The following is a 23,386-nucleotide window of genomic DNA, read 5'->3' on the forward strand; positions in this document are numbered from 1 at the left end:
TAATCAAAAAAACAAAAACAAAAACAAAAACAAAAAAAAGAGGCCAATTGCTTTTCCCTTTCACTACTGAACAGAAATAACAGGCTCATCATACACGTGCTGAATAAAAAAATCTGAGATATACATAATAATGGGGAATATATATCCAACTAGCATTTATCATTACAACATCAAATAAAGAGATAAAAAGACTTGAACAAAAATTACTACTAATTTAATTTGCAATTTATTTAAGAGTTGCAGACATTTTTACAAAAGAATAAGTACAAATGGCAAGACTTGAACCCATAACCTCTAATCCTAATATGAGGTGTAGCACCAAACTACAATCTCCATCTACCACAAAATATAAAAATAATAAAATAATAATAATAATAATAAACAAAATCAACTAAAGCACGCGCAGTGAAACCAACACTAATTTTTAAGTTCAGATGTTAAAAACCAATACATACCCTCTGATGATGATGATGCTGCACACTGTTTAGTTAAATAGTAATACAGAAAAGCATACACTGAAAAAAAAAAAAAAAAGAAACAATGGGGAAAGGAGGGGGAAACGAAAAACAGAGTGGACCCCCAAAAGAAGCCCAATTTACAAATATAAGTAGTTTGTATTTTAAGTGTCTCATGGAGAGGAAGTTTTTAAGTATCAATCTTAAGGAGAGAGTTGAGGGAAGTGCTGTTGAAACGCTGAGCAAGGCCTCTAATTACAAGTACGATGACATCACGCAAATGCCGGGTCTGCACCAGCAGGTCTACTTCATTTTCGCTGTCCACAACTATCCTAATTCGATGTTGCTCATTTCGGAAAAGCTCCACCTGTACATTAATAGCAATATCATTATCATTATCAATATCAATATCAATATCATCTCTCCCACACATCCTTATAATTTTATAAGCAAAATAAAAATTTAAAACTGAAATGTATGTATATATGTATGCATGTATAATGCGTGCAAGTAGATAGATGCTTTAAGAAAACTGGAAGGAAATGAAGTTAGAAAACTTTGGTATTTTACAGAATCAAATATTCCAGGGAATATTTTTATCTTTAGTTCTAACCCAAAAAAATAAAAAATAAAAACTTACATGGAAGGGAGGAGCATAACTTCCCCGTATTTCAGTGGTAGGAAAAGAAGTTTTAGAACCAGGCTTCACAACCTTGATTCTCTTTCTATTCACTTCCAGAATTCTTCTCTCAAGACTACCCATTCCTGGAACCTAGATTATCAATTTAACCATTTATTATTATTGTCATCACATAAAAAAATAAAACCTAATAAATGGAGCCAGAAAATTGAACAGAAGATATATTTACCTTTTTTGGAGATCTGTCCTTGTCACACAATGCCTGTTCCAAAGGCCTAAGGTGTGAGAGCTCAATGATAATTAAAATTTCATTTATTCTAGAGAACATCATTTAGGGTTTCTAACAATGCTAGTCCATAAGGAGATCGTTACATATTCTTCGAAAATTTAATACCACCCAACTACTCAAGAAATAAGATCACAACTGATCCCATTAGTGCTGGTATTTATGCTACAGCGGAGATTTAAGTAGCAGGCATGCGGCATGCGACACGCGACAACACAAACACAATGACACGTCAATTTTTAAAAAATGCAAGACAAGATGCACCTGAGACTCATTAAATTTTGGGTAAATTACACTAACCTCTCCAGGTTTGGAAAAAAAAACAGTAAGCCCCACAATTTTGACATAATCATATTGACCTCACTTGAGTTTTAATTTACATAACACTTGGACCATTTTTTATCAATAATTTTTTAGTCATATAGATGAAAAAATGATATTGTCATCTCTTTTATACGAAAATATATATTTTACGTTATTTATTTTTGTGTTTTCACACCATCTATATTAATTTTCATCCATTTGACCATACTAAAAGGGATACTAGTATAATTATGTCAAAATTGTAGAGCTTACTGTATTTTCTACGAACCTTGGGGCAAGTCAGTGAAATTTACCCTTAAATTTTCATATTTTTATAAATTTCTTATATGTCAAATATATGACCAGTTTATTTTCAAAGGTAATTAAAGCAAAACAACATAGCATTAATTAAAACTTCAAAAGGCATAATATTCCATAACTACATTAAGACATCACATAACAATTACATTTTAAAGAATGCAAAACAAATATAGTTTATTAGAATACACATGATGCATTCATCTCATAAATATTTCAAAACATATTTCGAGTGCACAAGTTGCAATCCAAAGAATGCAAAACATTTTTACCATGAAGCGATTCATCATATAGGTAGAGTTCAGAGGGTGTTGAAGAAGGATCGCTGAAGATTCCAAGAAGTGTATGATATAATGACTTCAAAATTTTAATTAAGACACCTATCAAACACGCTTTTAAAAGTGTCCATATAGTGTTGTGTAATTTGTAATTTATATTGTTCATTAAGGATAGTTTGGTCCTTTAGGTTGTTAGGGTTTGTATTCTATTAGCTTATATAATTGTACTCAGTTGATTGATGAATGAATACAAGATTTCTATTCATTCTCTATTATCATGGTATCGGAGCATAGTAGCGATCGAACCTAGGTTATTCTTGGCACCAGAAGTTGCACATCGCAGGTCTGCTTCTGTCTCTCTCACATCGCAGGGTTCTCTTTCGCATCGCAGGCTTCGTTTCTGTCCATCATAGCGCATCGCAGGTCTGTCTCCAGACTTCTCCTGGATCATCAATCATCTCTCTTCTTGCAAGTGGTTCGTCTGACTCTCTCTCGCATCGCATCGCATCGCCCAGTGCATCGCAGGTCTGTCTCCAGACTTTTCTTGCATCATCGATCATCTCTCTTCTTACAAGTGGTTCGTCTCTCTTCTTACTTTGGAATTTTGTGTTCGAAACCCACGGCTGTGTTGACAAACAGCGTCTCCAGAGTTCTTTCTCTGGTACTGTTCACTTCCTCTATTGATTTGAGTTGTATTTATGAGCATTTGGTGAGATATAGAGATTGTATTTAGAGGGAAATTTGAGGGCTATTTGTTGATAAGTGTTGGAATAGTGAATTGAATTTTAGAAATATGGCTGAGGATAAACTGTAGATGGCACCAATTATTCTTATTGGTCTCATGTAATGAAGAATTTTATAATGGGTGAAGGCATGTGGAACTATGTTATTGGTGTAACTATTAGACCTGTGGAATCCAAAGAAACTGAGGCTGTTGTTTCTACATGGGATAAGGAAAATGCACAAATTCTTACTTGGTTTCATAATTCAGTTCAAACTACCATTGGTATGAATTTTTCCAAGTATTCTACTTCCAAACAAGTTTGGGACTATTTGAAAACTATGTACCTTGAGTCTAACTTTGCAAAACAGTATGAACTTGAGATGTCCATTCGCAGTGCTAGTCAAAAAGATAAGTCCATTCAGGAGTTCTACAATGAGATGACAACTTATTAGGATCAGCTTGTGTTAATGGAACCATCAGATTTGCAATTACTTGACAGTTATACCAAGTATCGGGAGAAGCAACGTCTTGTTCAGTTTCTTGTGGCCCTTCGTGATCAATTTGAGCCACTTCGGGGAGCTATTCTTCATCGGTCCCCCTTACCTTCTGTTGATGGTGCTATCCGTGAGCTTATTGCAAAAGAAACTCGATTTAAGGTGGCTCATGGTGTCCCTGCCTCCCAATCAGTTTTTGTCACTTCTCCGCTCTTGCCTACCCCACCATCTCATTTATTTCAGGTTACTGGAAAGCCCAAGTCTCGGGTTTCCATGGATGAGTGCAACTTCTATCATCAACGAGGCCATTGGAAACATGCTTATCCTAACCTTTTATAGCCCAAGGGTTGTTCATATGGTTCACTATCTTCTAAGCCGCCATCTTCGGGATCTCGCTCATCTGTCGCCTTTTCTGCACCAGCTTCTGAGAATGAGCCGTCTTCCAATATGCAGTCTATGTTTGAGCAGTTCAAGTCTTTCATGGTGGCTAATCCAAATCTTTCGTCCCAAGCCTCTGCAATGACTACCACTCAGTTAGGTTTGCCTGGTTCATCTTCTTCAGGTAATATCCACATTTCGTGGATTTTAGACTCTGGTTGTTCATATGACCCCTGTTGCATCTCTCCTTAGTAATTGTGTCTCCCCATCTTCTTCTATCACTATTGCTACTGCTAATGGTTCTTCTATGCCTGTACACTCTATTGGTTCTATTTCCTCTTCCCATTTGTCACTTTCTCCTGTATTTTATGTGCCTCACCTTTCACTCAGTCTTATTTCTATTAGTCAATTATCTTATTCCGGTTTTGATGTTATTTTCTCTTCTTCTCATTGTGTTGTGCAGGATCGGGTATCCAAGAGGCAGATTGGGATCGGGCGTAGAGTTGGAGAATTGTATATCTTGGACAGCTTGCATGTTTTTCTAGAAGTGTCTTCTACTGTATTGTCTTCTTTTTGTTTAAACAATAAGTCCTCTTTATTTTATATTTGGCATTCTAGGTTAGGTCATCTGTCGAGTGACCGTTTAAGGATGTTAGTTCGGTCTGGACATTTAGGCAGTTTTCCCATTGATAATATTTCTGAGTGTCGAGGTTGTAAACTAGCTAAAATGTCTGCTCTTCCTTTTAATAAAAGTAGTTTTATTTCTTCTTCTCCTTTTCATTTGGTTCATACTGATGTTTGGGATCCTTCCCCTATAGTTACCAAGGGCGGTTCGTCATATTATGTGTCTTTTGTAGATGATTATAGTCGATTTACTTGGGTTTATTTGATGAACCGAAAATCTGATTTTTACAAAATATATTCTAATTCACTCCATGATTCGCACTCAGTTTTCCACCACGATCAAAGTTTTTCGTTCTGATTTGGGGGGTAAGTATTACTTGTCTGAGTTTGAGGAGTTTTTAACTACTCATGGCAGTATTCATCAGCCTTTATATTCTGACACTCCTGCCCAAAATGGTCGAGCTGAGCGCAAACATCGCCATCTCCTTAATACTGCTCGCTCTTTGTTGCTCTCGTCTTTTGTCTCTTCTGTTTTTTGGGGAGAAGCTGTACTCATGCTACATATCTTCTCAATCGAATGCCTACTCTTCTTCTCTCAGGCTCATCTCCGTATGAGTGTCTTTTTGGTGTTACTCCCAATTATTTTCTTTTTCGTATTTTCGGTTCTGCATGTTTTGTGCTCTTTCCTAAACGAAGCGCTCTAAGCTTAGTTCTCGTTGTGTCCTATGTGTCTTTTTAGGGTATAGCATTACTCAAAAAAGTTATCGGTGCTATGATCCTACCACCAAAAAGCTATATGTGTCTAGGCATGTCACCTTTTTAGAAAAACTCCCTTACTACACTATACCTTCCAACCTTGTCCCTATTACCAAGGACGAATTGGTTCACATTGACCCATTTCCTCCCGATGTTTCTCCCGATGAGTTTGTTTCTGATCTTGAGGTTTCTACTTTGCATCTTACTAGCACTTCTGCTCCCTCGCCAGGCACTTCCTCTCCCACTCCCGCTTCCCCTGCTCCCCTTCTTGTTTATTAGCGCCGCAACGCACTTCCGAGCTCTCTTGTCCCTCCAACTGTTTCTTTGGATCCCGCTCCTCTTGCACATCGCTTTCCAAAGCAAGACCGTCATCCTCCGAACTGGTATGGTTTTGGTAATACATATTTCTCTCTTTCCTATCAGTCTTTTCTTTCTTGTCTTCATACTTATTTTGAGCCCAGGTCCTACAAGGAAGCTTGTCATGATCCTAATTGGATTGCGGCCATGAATGACGAGTTAACTGCTTTGGCTGACACTTAGACTTGGGATTTGTTCCATTACCTGCTGACAAGAATACTGTAGGATGTAAATGGGTCTACAAGGTCAAAACCCTTTCTGATAGTTCTTTGGAACGGTACAAAGCTCGTTTGGTTGCCCAGGGCTTTTCTCAGAAGTATGGGATTGATTACGATGAGACTTTTGCCCCTGTTGCGAAGATGGCTACAGTTCGTACTCTTTATCTCTGTTGCTGCTGCCCATCACTGGCCTTTGTTTCAACTCGATGTCAAAAATGCTTTTCTGAATGGGCATCTTACTCAAGAAGTGTATATGCGCCTTCCACCGGGTTTCTCTCATCCTCCTGGTGTTGTTTGTCGTCTTCGCCGTGCTTTATATGGTCTCAAGCAGTCTCCTCGGGCTTGGTATGAGCGCGTTCACTCTGTTGCTCTTCAGCTTGGTTTTCGCCCTAGTCATCATGATTATGCTCTCTTTGTTCGGCGCACTGCTGTTGGCCTTGTTCTCCTTCTCTTATATGTGGATGATATGATCATTACCGGTTCTAATTATAGTACTATTGAGGAGGTTAAGCATCAGTAGTTTCAGGAGTTCGAGATGAAGGATTTGGGCCCTCTTTGGTATTTTCTTGATATTGAGATTGTTACTTCTCCTACTGGGTATCTTCTCTCTCAGACTAAATATGCTCGTGACATTCTTTCTCGTGCCAATCTCACTGATGACAAAATTGTTGACACTCCTCTTGAGTTGTATGCTAAGTTTTCGGCTTCTGATGGCGTTCCTCTTGAGGATCCCACTGTGTATCGTGAGTTGGTTGGGTGCCTTGTTTATCTCACCGTTACTCGTCCGGATATCTCCTATGTTGTGCACATTCTCAGTCAGTTTGTTTCTGCTCCTCGTTCCACACATTGGGCTGCCTTACTCCGTACTTTGCGTTACCTTTGTGGTACTTTGTTACAATGTTTGCTATTATCTGCCTCTTCGGACTTGACTCTTCGTGCCTATGCTGACGCTGATTGGGCAGGTGACATCTCTGATCGTAAATCCACTTCTGGTCTTTGTGTTTTCCTCGGCAATTCTCTCATATCTAGAAGAGTAAGAAACAGTATGTTGTTGCTCGTTCCACTGATGAGGTTGAGTATCGTGCCATGGCTCATGCTACCTCTGAGATTGTTTGGCTTCGGTGGCTCCTTTCTGGTATGGGTCTCTCTTTCTGATCCGACTCCATTATATTGTGATAATCAGAGTGCTGTCCAAATTGCCCATAATTCAGTCTTCTATGAGCGGAGCATGTTGAAATTGATTGTCACTTTGTCAAACAGCATCTTCAGGCTGGCACTATTACTCTCCCTTCTGTTCCCTCTTCTTTTCAGTTGGCCGATTTTTTTACGAAGACTCACACTATTGCTCGTTTTCGTTTTCTTCTAGGCAAACTTTCAATGCTTTCTGCGCTCGCATCCTCAGTTTGAGGAGGGGTGTGAATTTGTAATTTATATTGTTCATTAAGGATAGTTTGGTCCTTTAGGTTGTTAGGGTTTGTATTCTATTAGCTTATATAATTGTACTCAGTTGATTGATGAATGAATACAAGATTTCTATTCATTCTCTATTATCAGTGTCCAACACAACATCCGTCCTCAGAGTAAATCAAGGTCACTTACCCTAATATAAATAAGAACAAGAAAATGAAAAACAGAACATTCTACAAGATGAAATGTCTTGTATTACCGTTGTCAGTACAAGATAAAATCTTTTTCTCTGTACTGCCAACGTGGCACCAGAATTTTACAAGATAAAATCTCCTCTATTACCCTTATTAGTACATCAAAACACGGTTGACAGGTGAACTGTGTGACTGTATATGACCCACATAAGGTGAAAAAGATGACCTTTGTTAAAGTAATTTGATGATGGGGAATGGCTGATAAGGGGAGAGAGAAATAAAGAAACATTAACTGCATTCATCGTCCCCTTCAGAAGTTAAAGGGTGTGTTTGGTTTGTGTTTGTAGAGTAGTTTTTGATATAAAAAGTACAAAAACTTGTTTGGTTTGCCTTTTTTCAGAAATGGTTTTGGAAAATTGTTTTGGGGAGAGAGTTTTAAAAAAAGTAATTGATTTGATGTGTATAAGAGAGAGTGGTTTTGGAAAGTAGGTAACCAAACAAAATTTTAAGATTTTTTTTGAAAAAATTTGTTTGGTTTGATTACTCTTGAAAATTTGTTTGTAGAGAATTTTTCTCAAAAATTTTTCTGAAAAACAAATCAAACAAGGCCAAAATTTTCTCAATTGACTAAGATGATTACTCTTCTATATATTTCATGCAGAGTGAAACACTTTTATGACGCTCTGTGGCGGTCATTTACATAATTAAGGACACCCATTTCACCGACAACCAATCTCTAGAAGACAAGGGGTAAACCTTAATCAACTATTACATCAAATACATGAGTGAAAGATATTAATGGACTGCAAATAGATCTGATACTTTAAAAAAAAATTCTGTTGAGTTCCCACTTTTACAGAATGTAGAAATGTGTAAGCGGAGTTTGTGCTTTCCATGTCTAAAAGAAATGGAAAAGATATATCGGTCCATGCAGCAACCTCAATATTTATGAGCAGAAAACAACTACTGTAAAAGTTATACATATTAGAAAGAAATCCAGAACAGATTTAAAAGAAAAAAATGCTATCATACCTCAAATTTCACAGATCCAAGATCAAGCTTTTGCTTCACTTCTTTAAGAATATCAGGCTCTGAAATTTAATCATATGCCAAATCAGATGTAAAAGTAAAATTGTGAATTAACAAACACTATTTTTCTGCAAATCTTGAAATAAATTATTTATTTTGTTTAAAAGAAGAGAAACATCAGAAAGAGAAAGAAGAAAGTAGGAGATATCAATGCAAATAATTACAGAAAAACCAGACCCACATAACGTATTACATTTAATTGTCTATGTTAGACAAAGATTTGTGTGCCCATATATTCTTAGATAACATATATGTTTAGTCACCAATTGTCCCAAAAGCTTAGGCTATTCGGAAATGGGCCCAACAACACCATAATGCACCTACAATTACCCTTGTCGTACAGTTTGGTTATAAATGCCAATATAATTCTACAATGACCATATTTGTATACCTTGCAGTGCTTATCATCTCATGTGTCACCATTACATTGCATTGGTAACAAACATGAGTGGTGGCCCCTTTAAACCAATGCAATGATGACACATATGGTAAGCACTTATAGTATACAAATACAGTCATTGTAGCATTATTGTATAAATATTGACATCTTCATCTTAACTCATTCTACAATTTACAACAATAAATAAATTTGTACCATCCCATTTACAATAAGATAAATAAAGGATACCCATTAGACAAAAATATTCCTAGCTCCTGGGCCAGCTATGTCAGTGAGAGCTCAGTATGAAGTCTAGATGTTAGTCATAAGTTCATCCTACATGGACCAGGTTAAATGTTATTTTTTACCTATCTCGCATTAGGGTCCGACAAATTAATAAAAAATAGGAAGAAAAAACAAATACCAGAAACCAAAATATCAAAGATTAGTCTCCAAAGAGAGAGAAAGAGAGAATTTAAGTACAATCCAAACTAAGCTTCAGAGTTGGAAAGCAACATTGCTATTAAGGGCAGGCATTGAGGCTCTCATTTGGGCAAACCACTTATATCAAGGTGGAGGTGGAGAAGTACTTGTACACGCCAGCTTGTTGTCAGTGCTTATCAATTCTCTAACATGCAGAAGGTAATATAAATATTGACCAATGTATCTCCTTTTCTTTCTTTTTTTTCCTTGTTTTTTTAAAGCACAAAATATTTAGATTAAAAAAAAGTGAATGAAATTTGTGTTTGGGTAAATGGAACCAGGTTTGCACACTAAAAATGATTGCACACTACAATGGCCAATTCAATAATATTGTTTCTATGTCTAAAATTAGGCTCTAACTGAATAGATATGCCAAAAGCCCACTGCCCAAGTTGCCTTGGGCCTGACTATTAAGTGCCCCCATCATGTGGGGGAGGGGGGCTCCAAAAGAATTCATATAATAGCCATATTAGCAATTGCCAACATAGCACTAGCTAGAAGAAACATCGCCATTGCTTGAGGAGTTACTAGCAATCTATTTTTACTATAACAAAATCAAATAAATAGCAAAGAATATTAGTAAAAAATAAAATCACAAAAGAAATTGCTATTCTTGTGTAATAGTGTCAAGTAAAAATATAACTGAGTTTCTACAAACAATATGAAAACAGCAAAACATACAAGAACAATAAGAGTAAAAAGGGAATAAAGCCATAAAGATGAGATTTAATTCATAATTTACCAACTGCAATTGGCTCTGTTGATGCAGAAACAGGTTGGCCCTCAACTCCATCCTCTCTTACAGGAGTATACAGTGCCACCAGTCTGTACCCCACATCATCAACATTAGATTCGTACATCCTCCCAGTCTCCCCTGCAATATCACACCATGTTTAGCGAGCAAACATCTCAACTGAAATATTGAAGCTGGATCTTTTGATGAATAATTCTAGAAGCTTTACAAGTGTCGATGCCTTCATCTAGAGTCATAAACTTACCCCACCTTTTTTTATTGACAACCCTAAGACGTGAAGATATTTGTTTCTTTTTAAATAAAGAAAGAGGTATCGTTGTGACCAAAAAGAAAAGAAAAATCAAGAGTTCAGTGAAATTCATGAACAGCTTTAATCATTTCTAAGACTAGAGAAGTGATATAAGCTCAAGGTCTTCTAAACAAAGGAAAAATGTAGGGAAGAAGGAAAGTAGAGTTATCATAATTATGCATGCACACAACATTTCGGTCTGTACTCAGCTACAAAATTAATTTTGTACACTGGGAGGTTCTAATTTTCTCTTAATGGGAGTAATGGGTGTTGGTTTACAAAAAATTCTTTCATTGGGGTGTTTCCTACTTCAAAAAACTTGTCCATAAGAAACTAAGGGTTTGTTTGGTTTATATCTCAAGATACAATTTTTGAGAAAAATTTTCAAAATTTTGTTTGGTTCAAATTTTTTGAATTTTTTTTTTCAAAATCACTCTCTCTCCTACACATCAATCAATCACTTTTTCTATCTCTTCTCTCCTCTCTCCTTCTCAATCACTTTTTCTCTCACACGCATCCACCCAATTACAACAAAATATCAAATCATTCCAAAACTATTTTCAAAAATGTACAACCAAACAAATAAAAAAAATTTCTAAACTCTCTCCCCAAATTTTTTTTTTGAAAATTTATCTCAAAATACAAACCAAACACACCCTAAATGGTTAGGAAAAATCCAGTCTCAAAATTTTCAAATTTTCATATCAAAAATAAAATTTCCATAATTTTCAGAGGTGAGTCACACAGTTGGCAGGGGGGGGGGGGGTGTGTCAAATCAATTCTGATTCTTATTTTACAATTAATTACAAAGACTGTTTATCCTTGAATGAGGGTCACAGGGGGTGGATAGTGCAGGGATGGGGCATTGCAGGAATGGGGTGGATTTCAGAGATGGTGTGGATTGCAGGGGTGGGGGATCGCAGAGGTGACGAATGAAAGTATATGCCAAAGCCAGCAGATGAAATCGAAATATAGAGCCTCACCGGTTGCAGAGCAGTGGCAAGAGGGACTAGGGAGGAGCAACACAGACACAGCGGCTGGAGGGGTAGAAAAGGGGGTAGCAGTGGAGGGGTGGGGGTAGCAGTTGGGGTTGCAATGGCTATGGTTGCAAGGGCAAGGGTGGTGAAGCAATGATGTTAAGAGGCTGCGATGGTGGCTGGCGAGAGTAGTGTTGTGAAAGGTGTGCCTAGGCGCAAGGGCAGTGCCTTAACACACCCAAGGCAAGGCACATCCAAGAAGTCGTGCGCCTGGGCCGTGACTTAGGTAGGCAACGAAAGGCGCAAGGTGCACAACTTAGGAGGCTTTTTTTCTTTTTAGATATTGTTTTTTATTGAAATCTGACCGTTTGATTTATATTCATATAAGTCGCAGCTATTAGGATTAAACAACGCATCCCGTAAATATCAATTGCGGTGCGCTGTGGAGGCCCGCCGCCTCCCCAGGCTGTTCCCCTTCGTTTTTTTTTTTTTTTTTTTTTTGCTTCTTCGATATGTCTTCTTCTTCTTCCCCTTCCCCTTCGCCGATGTCTTTGTTTTTTGTTGTTTATTTATTTATTTATTTTTTCTAATCTCTTGTTTTTTTTTGCATTTTCGATGTTGTCTTCTTTTTTTTCTTCTTTCTTCTTCTTTTTCTTCTTCGTTGCTACGTCTGTTTTTTTTTTTTTTTTTTTTTTTTAAAATTTTTGCTTCTCTTTGATTGTGTCTTCTTCTTTCTTCTTGTTGAATGTGTATTATTTTACCTTTGAAAATTGGAATGCTATTTAATATATACTTTTATGGCTTTGAGAATTATTTTGTAGTTTGCCTTAGTTACTTTTTTTAAAAACAATATTTATCTTAGTACTTACATGCTATTAATCATTAGTCTATATTAATTTATATATTTTTACTGAGACTATGCGCCTTGCTTCAATAAAGCCCATGCCTTGCCTAAGCCCCAAGAGAACTGTGAGAATCCGAATATACAAATCAAGTAAATAATTAAATAATAATATTACAATCTCAAATATTTTGGTGGTGAATTCTAAGGTACAAATTAAATATTATTGGAGGATCTTTTAACTAATTTTAAACTTAAAATAAATTTATGGTGAAAGTCATTGATTTAGAAGCAAGATTTATTATTAAAAAAAAAAAAAAAATGGAGAAGAGGGTGTGACTTGAACTATAGACCACAAAATTAATAAGTTAAGTTCTTACCATTTGAGTTGCATGTAACTTATATATGTATTTTGTATATTTATCTATCTATTTGACCTAAGTGTGCCCACCACTGGTACAAAATAAAATAAACACAAACCCTACTCTATTATTTGTTCACCACATAGGGCAACAACACAGCAGCCACAGGAGAGGGTTTGAGAGAAGGAAAAAAAGAAGAAGATGTTGCAATCAAAGAACTTTTGGGTGTGTTGTGTCGTGTGTGATCATCAAAGGTTAGCCCTCATAGGTTTTCTTCTCTTCTTTCTTTGTTCTTCATCCTTATTCTATAATTATTTTATTCATTCATGGAGAGGTTGTAGGTTTATGTATTTTGTATATATATGTATACACTGTTAAGAAATCTAAGGAGTTAAATTGATGTATAAAGAATGAGTGTAATTCTTAGTTCAAAAATTCTGCACAGAATCGCAAACTTTAAAAATCAATAAACCATATCAAACGGTTGAATTTTGAACTAAAATTTTTCCAGTAAGTCAATTACATATTGAATTGCATATCTGAATCTTTTTATAATTTTTTGGAGTCAAAATCCATATAAATTGAGGTATTCAAATCTGTCCAGGAAACCAGTCCGAAACAGTAAATTCGGGAGTGTTGTTCTCATTGGGTATAAATCCAAAAATTATCAAATTAGTGTCATTAGAACCGGTTACGAGTCTAGTTTCGTACGTTTTTGGCCTTGCATTGATTGCTCGTGTATATTAAGAAAACCGTCAATTTCTTTAAAGTGCTGCAGAAAACAACCTATTTGGATATAATAAATTGTAGATAATTATTTTGATAAGCAAATCAAGTGAAACCAATTGGGTTTGAACCTTAGGATATATTAGATCATATCTGGAGGTTTTTGGAATTTTTTGAATAGCGTGGAGTGGGTTTTGTAATTTTCAAAGTTAGCGAATAGATTGGGAAAACTTGTTTAAAACTCTGTTTCATCTTAAAGTTATTTTCAGTTAAGTTTCGATCGGAACCCATGTCTTCGGTGATTTTAGACCTTTAAGAATATGAACTTAGGTAATATTTAAGAGTAACGGTGAGTTGGGTTGAGCCATGTTAGTGCGCTTTAGTTGAGGTTACTTAGTTCTTATTCTCTAGTATTTTAAATTAGTAGTGACGTGTAGTTTTCATACTTGGTTCAGGGCACTAGTTAGACTTTTACACTCTATTCGAGGATTATATTATTTCGTTTTCAGGTGAGTAGTTTCATGCTACATATTTTTATAAATGTTCCCCTACCCTGAACTGTTGGAAAATTAAATTGTTGTTTCATGATCAAACTGTTTTGATAAATTATTATATTATCAATTGAATCAAATTATTTCTGAAACATGTGTTAAATTGGCATACTGTAAACTATTTGTTTTGATCTCATGTTTATAATGATGAACCACCATGTTTCGCGAAACTGATGCGTATTAATTATTGGGACCATGTGTGTATTTAGTCCAGGGAAATTATTCCAGTGTGTGTGGTGACTCTGGCCACTAGGGAACAGATCCGAGTTGGGCCGTGATGACTCTAGTGCTCAACGATTGTAAAGAAAAGACCTTTAAAAACAACTAGGTGACCTTCAATCGGAACGTCTTTGAGAAAAGGCCCAGGTGCCACCCTGAGGATGTGAATTATGTAGTTTATATTATTCATTAAGGATCGTTTAGTACTTTAGATTATTACGGATTATTAGGGTTTCGTTTCATTCTATTGCTTATATATTTTGTAATTCTTTTGATTAATCAATATACACAAGTTTTGTCATCTGTTATCATGGTATCAGAGCAAGGTTACAAACAGTAGCATACCTCGCAAGTCATCATCGACCATCGCAGCTCTGTCTCTCTCTTCGCAAGGTCATCGAAGCAGCTCTTCTCGCAGCTCTGCCTCTCTCTTCGCAAGGTCGTCATCGAAACAGCTCGTCTCACTTGCTGGTTTTGGTTCTGGTTCAATCGAAACCCTAGGAAGCTTCCATCGCTGGTCCCTGGTTCATTTGGAGACCTAGGTTGGGTATCTCGCTGATCTTCTCTCTATTTTGACCTAGCTCTCGTAAACGGTGAACCTCCATCACTGCTCTCTGGTTTATAGGTTGCCGTGGTTATGAGAAGAGTGCATTGCTACTCTTGACAGGTCACTCATCTCTCTCTCTCTCTCTTCTCTGCTGCCTTTCACTCTGTTTTGAATGCACTGTAGTTTGGGTATACAATATGGCTGATGATAAATTGCAAGCTATTACTACAAAATTAGATGGTACCAATTATTCTTATTGGTCTCATGTGATGAAAAATTTTATAATGGGTAAAGGTATGTGGAATTATGTTATTGGTATGACTATTAGACCTGTGGAATCTCAAGAAACTGAGGCCGATGTTGCTAAATGGGATAAGGAAAATGCACAAATTCTTACTTGGTTTCATAATTCAGTTCAAACTACCATTGGTATGAATTTTTCCAAGTATTCTACTTCTAAACAAGTTTGGGACTATTTGAAGACTATGTACCTTGAGTCTAACTTTGCAAAGCAGTATGAACTTGAGATGTCTATTCGCAGTGCTAGTCAGAAAGATAAGTCCATTCAGGAGTTCTACAATGAGATGACTACTTATTGGGATCAGCTTGCTTTGATGGAACCGTCCGATTTGCAGTTACTTGACTGTTATATCAAGTATCGGGAGAAACAACATCTTGTTCAATTTCTCATGGCCCTTCGTGATCAATTTGAGCCACTTCGGGGAGCTATTCTTCATCGGTCTCCCTTGCCTTCTGTGGATGGTGCTGTCCGTGAGCTTATTGCGGAAGAAACTCAGTTTAAAGTGGCTCATGGTACTCCTGCTTCCCAGTCAGTTTTTGCCACTCCTCCGCTTTTGCCCACCCCATCTTCTCATTTATTTCAAGTTACTGGTAAGCCCAAGCCTCGGGTTTCCATGGATGAGTGCAGCTTCTGTCATCAGAAAGGCCATTGGAAACATGCATGTCCTAAACTTTTGCAGCCCAAGGGTCATTCATCTGGTTCACCATTCGCTAGGCCGACATTTTCAGGATGTCGCTCATTTGCCGCCTTTTCTGCACCAGTTTCTGAGAATGATCCATCTTCCAATATACAGTCTATGTTTGAGCAGTTCAAGTCTTTCATGGTGGCCAATCCAAATCTTTCGTCCCAAGCCTCCGCTATGACTACCACTCAGTTCGGTTTGTCTGGTTCATCCTCTTCAGGTAATATCCATACTTTGTGGATCTTTGATTCTGGTTGTTCATATCATATGACCCCTGTTGCATCTCTCCTCAGTAATTGTGTCTCTCCTTCTTCTTCTATCACTATTGCTACTGCTAATGGTTCTTCTATGCCTGTACACTCTGTTGGTTCTATTTCCTGTTCCCATTTGTCTCTTTCTCCTATATTTTATGTGCCTCACCTCTCACTCAGTCTTATTTCTATTAGTCAATTATCTGATTCCGGTTTTGATGTTGTTTTCTCTTCTTCTCATTGTGTTGTACAGGACCGGGTATCCAAGAGGCAGATTGGGATCGGGCGTAGAGTTGGAGAACTATATATCTTGGAGAGCTTGCATGTTCCTCTAAAAGTGTTCTACTGCATTGTCTTCTTTTTGTTTAAACAACAAGTCATCTTTGTTTTATATTTGGCATTCTAGGTTAGGTCATCTGTCGAGTGATCGGTTGAGGATGTTAGTTAGGTCTGGACATTTAGGCAATTTTCCCATTAGTGATATTTCTGAGTGTCGTGGTTGTAAACTGGCTAAAATGTCTGCTCTTCCTTTTAATAAAAATAGTTCTATTTCATCTTCTCCTTTTCAATTGGTCCATACTGATGTTTGGGGTCCTTCCCCTATAGTTACCAAAGGTGGTTCGCAATATTATGTAGCTTTTGTGGATGATTACAGTCGGTTTACTTGAGTTTATTTGATGACTCGAAAATCTGATTTTTACAAAATATATTCTAATTTTCACTCCATGATTCGCACTCAATTTTCTACCACCATTAAAATTCTTCGTTCTGATTTGGGGGGTGAGTATTACTTGTCTGAGTTTGAGGAGTATTTAGCTACTCATGGAACTATTCATCAGTTTTCGTGTTTTGACACTCCTGCACAAAATGGTTGAGCTGAGCGCAAACATCGCCATCTCCTTGATACAGCTCGCTCTTTGTTGCTCTCATCTTTTGTCCCTTTTGTTTTCTGGGGAGAAGTTGTGCTCACTGCTGCATATCTTCTCAATCGGATGCCTACTCCTCTTCTCTCAGGCTCATCTCCGTATGAGCGTCTTTTTGGTGTTACTCCCAATTATTCTCTTCTTCGTATTTTTGGTTCTGCATGCTTTGTGCTCCTTCCTAAACGGGCGCGCTCCAAGCTTAGTTCTCGTTGTGTCCTATGTGTCTTTTTAGGGTATGGCATTAATCAGAAAGGTTATCGGTGCTATGATCCTGCCACCAAAAAGCTATATGTGTCTAGGCATGTCACTTTTTTAGAAAAACTACCCTACTATACTATACCTTCCACCCCTATTCCTATTACTAAGGATGAATTGGTTCATGTTGACCCATTTCCTCCTAATGTTTCTCCTGATTAGTTTGTTTCTGACCTTGAGGTCTCTACTTTGCCTCTTACTAGCACTTCTAATACCTCTCCAGCTACCTCATCTCCAGCTCCCGCTTCTCCTGCTCCCGCTTCTCCTACTCCTCTTATTGTTTATCAAGGCCGCAAAGCACTTCCGAGCTCACCTGTCTCTAGCTCTACTGTCCCTCCAGCTGTTTCTTTGGATCCCGCTCCTTCTGCACATCGCTTCCCAAAGCGAGATCGTCATCCTCCGAACTGGTATGGTTTTGGTAATACATGTTTTTCCCTTTCCTATCAGTCTCTTCTTTCTTGTCTTCATACATATTTTGAGCCCAGGTCTTACAAGGAAGCTTGTCATGATCCCAATTGGATTGCTGCCATGAATGATGAGTTAACTGCTTTGGCTAACACTCAGACTTGGGATTTGGTTCCATTACCTGCTGACAAGAATGTTGTAGGCTGTAAATGGGTCTATAAGGTCAAAACCCTTTCTGATGGGTCTTTGGAACGGTACAAAGCTCGTCAAGTTGCCCAAGGCTTTTCTCAGGAGTATGGAATTGATTACGATGAGACTTTTGCCCCCGTTGCCAAGATGACTACTGTTCGTACTCTTATCTCTGTTGCTGCTGCCCATCATTGGCCCCAGTTTCAACTAGATGTCAAAAATACTTTTCTGAATGGCCATCTTGCTGAAGAAGTGTATATGCGCCCACCACCGGGTCTCTCTCACCCTCCTGGTGTTGTTTGTCATCTTCGTCGTGCTCTATATGGTCTCAAGCAGTCTCCTCGTGCTTGGTATGAGCGATTTCACTCTGTTGCCCTTCAGCTTGGTTTTCGCCCTAGTCATCATGATTGCGCTCTCTTTGTTCGACGCACTTCTGTTGGCTTGTTCTCCTTCTCTTATATGTGGATGATATGATCATCACTGGCTCTGATTATAGTACTATTAAGGAGGTTAAGCATCGTTGTTTCAGGAGTTCGAGATGAAGGATTCGGGGTTTCTTCGGTATTTTCTTGGTATTGAGGTTGCTACTTCTCCTACTGGTTATCTTCTCTCTCAGACTAAATATGCCCGTGATATTCTTTCTCGTGCCAATCTCACCGATGAGAAAATTGTTGACACTCCTCTTGAGTTGCATGCTAAGTTTTCTGCTTCTGATGGCGTTCCACTTGAGGATCCCACTTTGTATCGCGAGTTGGTTGGGTGCCTTGTTTATCTCACCGTTACTCGTCCGGATATCACCTATATTTTGCACATTCTCAGTCAGTTTGTTTCTGCTCCTCGTTCCACACACTGGGCTGCCTTACTTCGTACTTTGCGCTACCTTCGTGGCACTTTGTTGCAATGTTTGCTGTTATCTGCCTCTTCGGACTTGACTCTCCGTGCCTATGCTGACGCTGATTGGGCAGGTGACATCTCTGATCGCAAATCCACTTCTAGTCTTTGTGTTTTCCTTGGCGATTCCCTCATATCCTGGAAGAGTAAGAAACAATCTGTTGTTGCTCGTTCCACCGCTGAGGCTGAGTATCGTGCCATGGCTTATGCTACTTCCGAGATCGTTTGGCTTCGCTGGCTTCTTTCTGATATGGGTGTCTCTCTTTCTGATCCGACTCAGTTGTATTGTGATAATAAGAGTGTTGTCCAGATTGCCCATAATTCAGTCTTTCATGAGCGGACAAAGCATGTTGAAATAGATTGTCACTTTGTCAGACAGCATCTTCAGGCTGGCACTTTTACTCTCCCTTTGGTTCCCTCATCTCTTCAGTTGGCCGATTTTTTTACGAAGACTCGTACTGTTGCTCGTTTTCGTTTTCTTCTTAGCAAACTTTCGATACTTTCTGCGCTCGCATCCTCAGTTTGAGGGGGGGGTGTGAATTATGTAGTTTATATTATTCATTAAGGATCGTTTAGTACTTTAGATTATTAGGGATTATTAGGGTTTCGTTTCATTCTATTGCTTATATATTTTGTAATTCTTTTGATTAATCAATATACACAAGTTTTGTCATCTGTTATCAGACTCTTAGTTCGGTATTGGATCCAACAGGGCTTATAGCCTTGAGAACTGTGTGGCAGATTATTTGTTTTTATTAGTACCCAGAAAATTATTGGTGTTCATGTTATAATCTGTTTTAAGTGGAAAATGTCGTTTATCATGTTCTTACGAGACATGAGTATTTTAAGTGTTGAATTGTGGAACCTTCTTTTTGAAACAGATTGTATTTACCAAACTGTATGTCAATCTAGTTTCTGTGATACATATCTTATTTTGGAATTAAACCCTATTTTCAAAACTGTATTTACTATCCATGTTGCTACTCACTGAGCTATCAGCTGACTTAGTTGTTTACCATTTCCAGGTGTCAGAAGGACTTAGAGTGGACTCATGGCATAGCGGGGACTCAATTGCATGGACCTCTAGGGCATTTATTTAATTTGTTTTAGGTTGCTTTGTCGAGTTTTGTGCATACATTGTGGTTGCGTTTTATTTAGAATTATTTTATTTTGTGGGCGGTTTGTGTCCCAGTTAGTATATATATGTTTTTAGGAAGTTGGTTATGACTTGTTTTTCACTTGTGGTATGTCACTGGATTGAGTGTTGATTTATGTATTTCTGGGCTATCATCACATTTATTCTTTATGGTTTTGGATTTATTTACGTGTGCCTTGGATTAAGTCCCTATGGGCCACGGCCGGTCATGCCTGGATTTGGGGTGTGACAAGAACTTTTGTGACACCTAAAGAATGCCACATGCTATAACTATATTATTATCCATCCTTGAATACCCTAAGTCATATTTACTATCCCATTACACAAAATGCTTAAGGCGAAGCCTAGAAATGAGAAGTTAGGAAGCTTTGAACTTGTGAATGACATTATCAACATCTAAGACTTAGGAGCTAGTCACCTCTTCAACATAGTAAGTGTGTATTACATCAAAAGCATTTTTACATGACATGATCAAATACTTACCTTAATTTAACTACCTTACAACACTCTAGAGATAGCAACATAGATTGCTAAGTTGAAACCTTAGAAGATGAATACAATTGAGAAGAAATTTAGTAGTGAGAAACATACCTTGATAAAATAAATCCAAGAATAGAAATACTTATTACTAAGAGTTAACGGGTACCTTAAGTTTAAGATTTGTGAATAGTAGGATGTGCCCATATACTAATTGAGGAGCTTAAGGATCTTAGACCAACGTGCTTATCATTTTGGTGTTATGCGAAATTTTACTAATCAGAATTAGTGCTAATTAAACAAGATTAGTGAGCCTTAATCATGATTAATTAAGCTAAGTAAGATTAAGTTAAACCTTGATTAATTAGAGGCTAACCTCGACTAAATTATAACTAAGATTGATTAACTAAGCTAAGTAAGTGAGATTAGGTAAATTGGTGAGGCATACAAGTGATGCATACTCCTCCCTTTTTGTCCCAACTCAACTATTGTCTTATCTAACCTTATAAAAACAAAACATGAAGAGCAAAAATTGGTAGAATCAAGAAAGGGAGAGAAGAGAGGAGAAGAAAGGAGAAAGAAGAAGAGAAAAGGGGAGAGCCTCAAGAAATTCATCAAAATCCATCCTTTGATTATTCTAAGGTAAGATTTAGACCCTAATCCTTGTAGAGATCCTTCCTACCATCAATAATTGAAAAGAAACGAGGATCAATTCGAGTTAGTATCGAAGTTATGAAGAGAAATAAGGAAAAAAGTAGAACAGGTTCAAGAATAAGTTAAGTAGATGGAATTCATGCTATTTCAATTGAGTTCTTGATGTTCTTAATTCTTAGGAAGTTATAATCTCATGTTTTCTCATTGTTTTCAATGATTTTGTAAGTTCAAATTCATGTTTTGAAAGAGTAAAAAGAAAGGGTTTGAATAAAGAATGAGGTTGGAGAAATTCTTTATAAAAGCTTGGTTTTGATCCTTGAGTTCTGAAAATAAAACATGTATTGATGTTATCGTTTTGAAAAGAATTCTATTTCCCTGTTTTCCAACAATTTTAGTGTGTTTCACATCAAGTTTTTGAGGTCCCAAGCCATGAAATTGAGAAGAGATAAGCTAGAGCAAAATTGCGTTTTTGGACTGCACTGAAACAGCCATCCCCGCACGTGCAGCCATGGCTCCTGCACGTGCAGCCCAATTTTCTGAGCACCAAAAACCATTCTGAAATAACAGCACATGTGGCCCCTGAGCCCCGCACGTGCAGCACCACTAATTCAAGCCTATTTCAAGTTTTGTTTGCATAGGACCCTTCCATGCTTGCATGTCATACTTGCTATACACATGTTTAAGACTTGAATTAAACCTAGAATAGTACTTGATATTTGAAAGAAGTTTGGAAAAAACGTTTAGCCAAGTTAGGCATTCGGTTTGTTATGTTTGTATAGGTAAGCTAGGTACTTGAATGCCTTGATGAACACTTGAATTTAAAAGTTCAAACTCTAAACAACTTGAATATGGATTAGGAAGCATTAAGCCACTTAGAACACTCTAATTAATTTAGAGGCTTACAAGCTAAGTTATGATAGAGCCTTGAACAATTTGAAAAGAAGTTAGGAAACATTAAACAAGATTAGAGCACTTGAGTTAATGTTAAAACTTGAAAGTTACAATGTTTTCAATACCTTGTTCATGCTTTGTGTAGGTCAAGCATGTTGGAAGCGAAAGCCTTGTTCAAGAGCCATTCGTGAGTAGTAATGTAGTAAAGTTATGTTTGTTAAGCTATGATTTGAAAAGCAAAACCTATGCTACGTTTATAAAAAGTATGTTAACATATTATTATGAATGAACATCATATACTCTTGTCTCATGTATTAAGATGACATTCTTGGATCATGTCCCAAAATTGGAGGATTATACCAATCATGTCTTGATGGCCGAGCTCACTTTGCCACCTTCGGGTGGGACGTTTAGCCGATATTCGGGCCGGTTAAACACCTTGCAATCCTTAATATGTTCATTATTATGTAAATGTTTGCAAGCCAAGTTATGTTCAAACTATGATTTGATGTTATGCTCAAACTATGTTTAAACTATGATTTAATGCTATGTTCAAGTTAAAGTTATGTTCAAACTATGATTTGATGCTATGTTTAAAAGCTTGTCGGTGTTCATTCATTTACCACTATACTATATTACTATTCCTTGGGCAATGGCTCACCCCTCTCCCTTATGTATATATGTAGGTGACGAAGAGCACGGTTATGAAGAGAAGTTTGCCTAGAAGTCAGTCTTACAAATTTTGTGTTGGTTTTGTCAAAATGTGTCATAAGTGATGTATTTTACTTTTATTGTATCAACAATGTAATATTGCAAGATAACAATCCAAGAGGAATATATGTTTTCATTTCATATAGTTATGCACTGCTCTGAATGGATGCTTCAAATGAACTCAAAATAAGAAAATAATGGCTTCTGCAATTGTTAAATGAAAGATTTGCCCCAATTATCATAAGAGTCCAACATGTCTTGTAAGTTAGGCCTTTGGTAGTCCAAGACTACTGGCCGGTTGCAACACCATCCTGTTTGAGGCAGGTTGGGGTCGTGACACCTTTGGTGCCTTGGTGTGCCTTGAGCCTTTAAAAACAATGGGCAAGAGGGTAATGGTGGTGGCAGGGGGACAATAGGCAAAAGGTGGTGGAGGCCGATGGTGATGGTGGGGCAGCCAATGGTGTGTGTCAAGAAATTAGGATTTAGGTTTTGACCAAAAAGGTAATTTGCTCAAGGGATAAAAATGTAAATAAAAAAATTTGAGAAATGGTGTGTATTGAGATATTGACCGGTGTGCAAATAGAATTTTCCAATCTATAAGCTGAAAAGCACCCCTTTCAGTGCTTCCAATAAACAACTTATTTTGGGCCAAAATAAGTTGAGTCAAGCCATAAGTTGTTCCGGTTAAGCTACACCAAACACTCATTTTAAACTCAAATATATGCTAAAAGTTGAAAAAAAACAACTTATAAGCTTCACTAAACACCACCATTATCGAGGCTTCATTTGGCAACATGGGTTTGTGGTCAAAAAAATAAATAAGTCAATATAAGTTGTCACATTACTCGATCTATTTTTTGCATGTCTTTTCGTAAAAAACTAAAATAGCCAATTCCCAAACGGGGCCTAAGTATTTCCAACAATCAACAGAGCTAAGAGCTTCTTTCATAG

General features: G+C 37.3%; 1 protein-coding gene across 2 annotated transcripts in view; it reads right to left on the reverse strand.

The window, feature by feature from the left end:
* Positions 1-406: 406 nt before the first annotated feature.
* Positions 407-23,386, reverse strand: part of AIR9 (Outer arm dynein light chain 1 protein) — a 108,920-nt gene continuing 85,940 nt past the window's right edge. For both annotated transcript variants that reach the window (XM_028235033.2, XM_028235034.2), the window contains exons 34-38: positions 10,126-10,257; positions 8,465-8,523; positions 1,325-1,357; positions 1,096-1,227; positions 407-822 (exon numbers count right to left, since the gene is read on the reverse strand). In XM_028235033.2, the coding sequence (XP_028090834.2) occupies positions 646-822; positions 1,096-1,227; positions 1,325-1,357; positions 8,465-8,523; positions 10,126-10,257 (533 nt within the window). In that variant the 3' untranslated portion in view covers positions 407-645. The remainder of the gene's footprint in view (positions 823-1,095; positions 1,228-1,324; positions 1,358-8,464; positions 8,524-10,125; positions 10,258-23,386) is intronic.

This window comes from Camellia sinensis, chromosome 9 (genome assembly GCF_055761805.1).
Source record: "Camellia sinensis isolate YWXY chromosome 9, ASM5576180v1, whole genome shotgun sequence".
In the NCBI taxonomy this organism is placed as follows: Eukaryota; Viridiplantae; Streptophyta; class Magnoliopsida; order Ericales; family Theaceae; genus Camellia; species Camellia sinensis.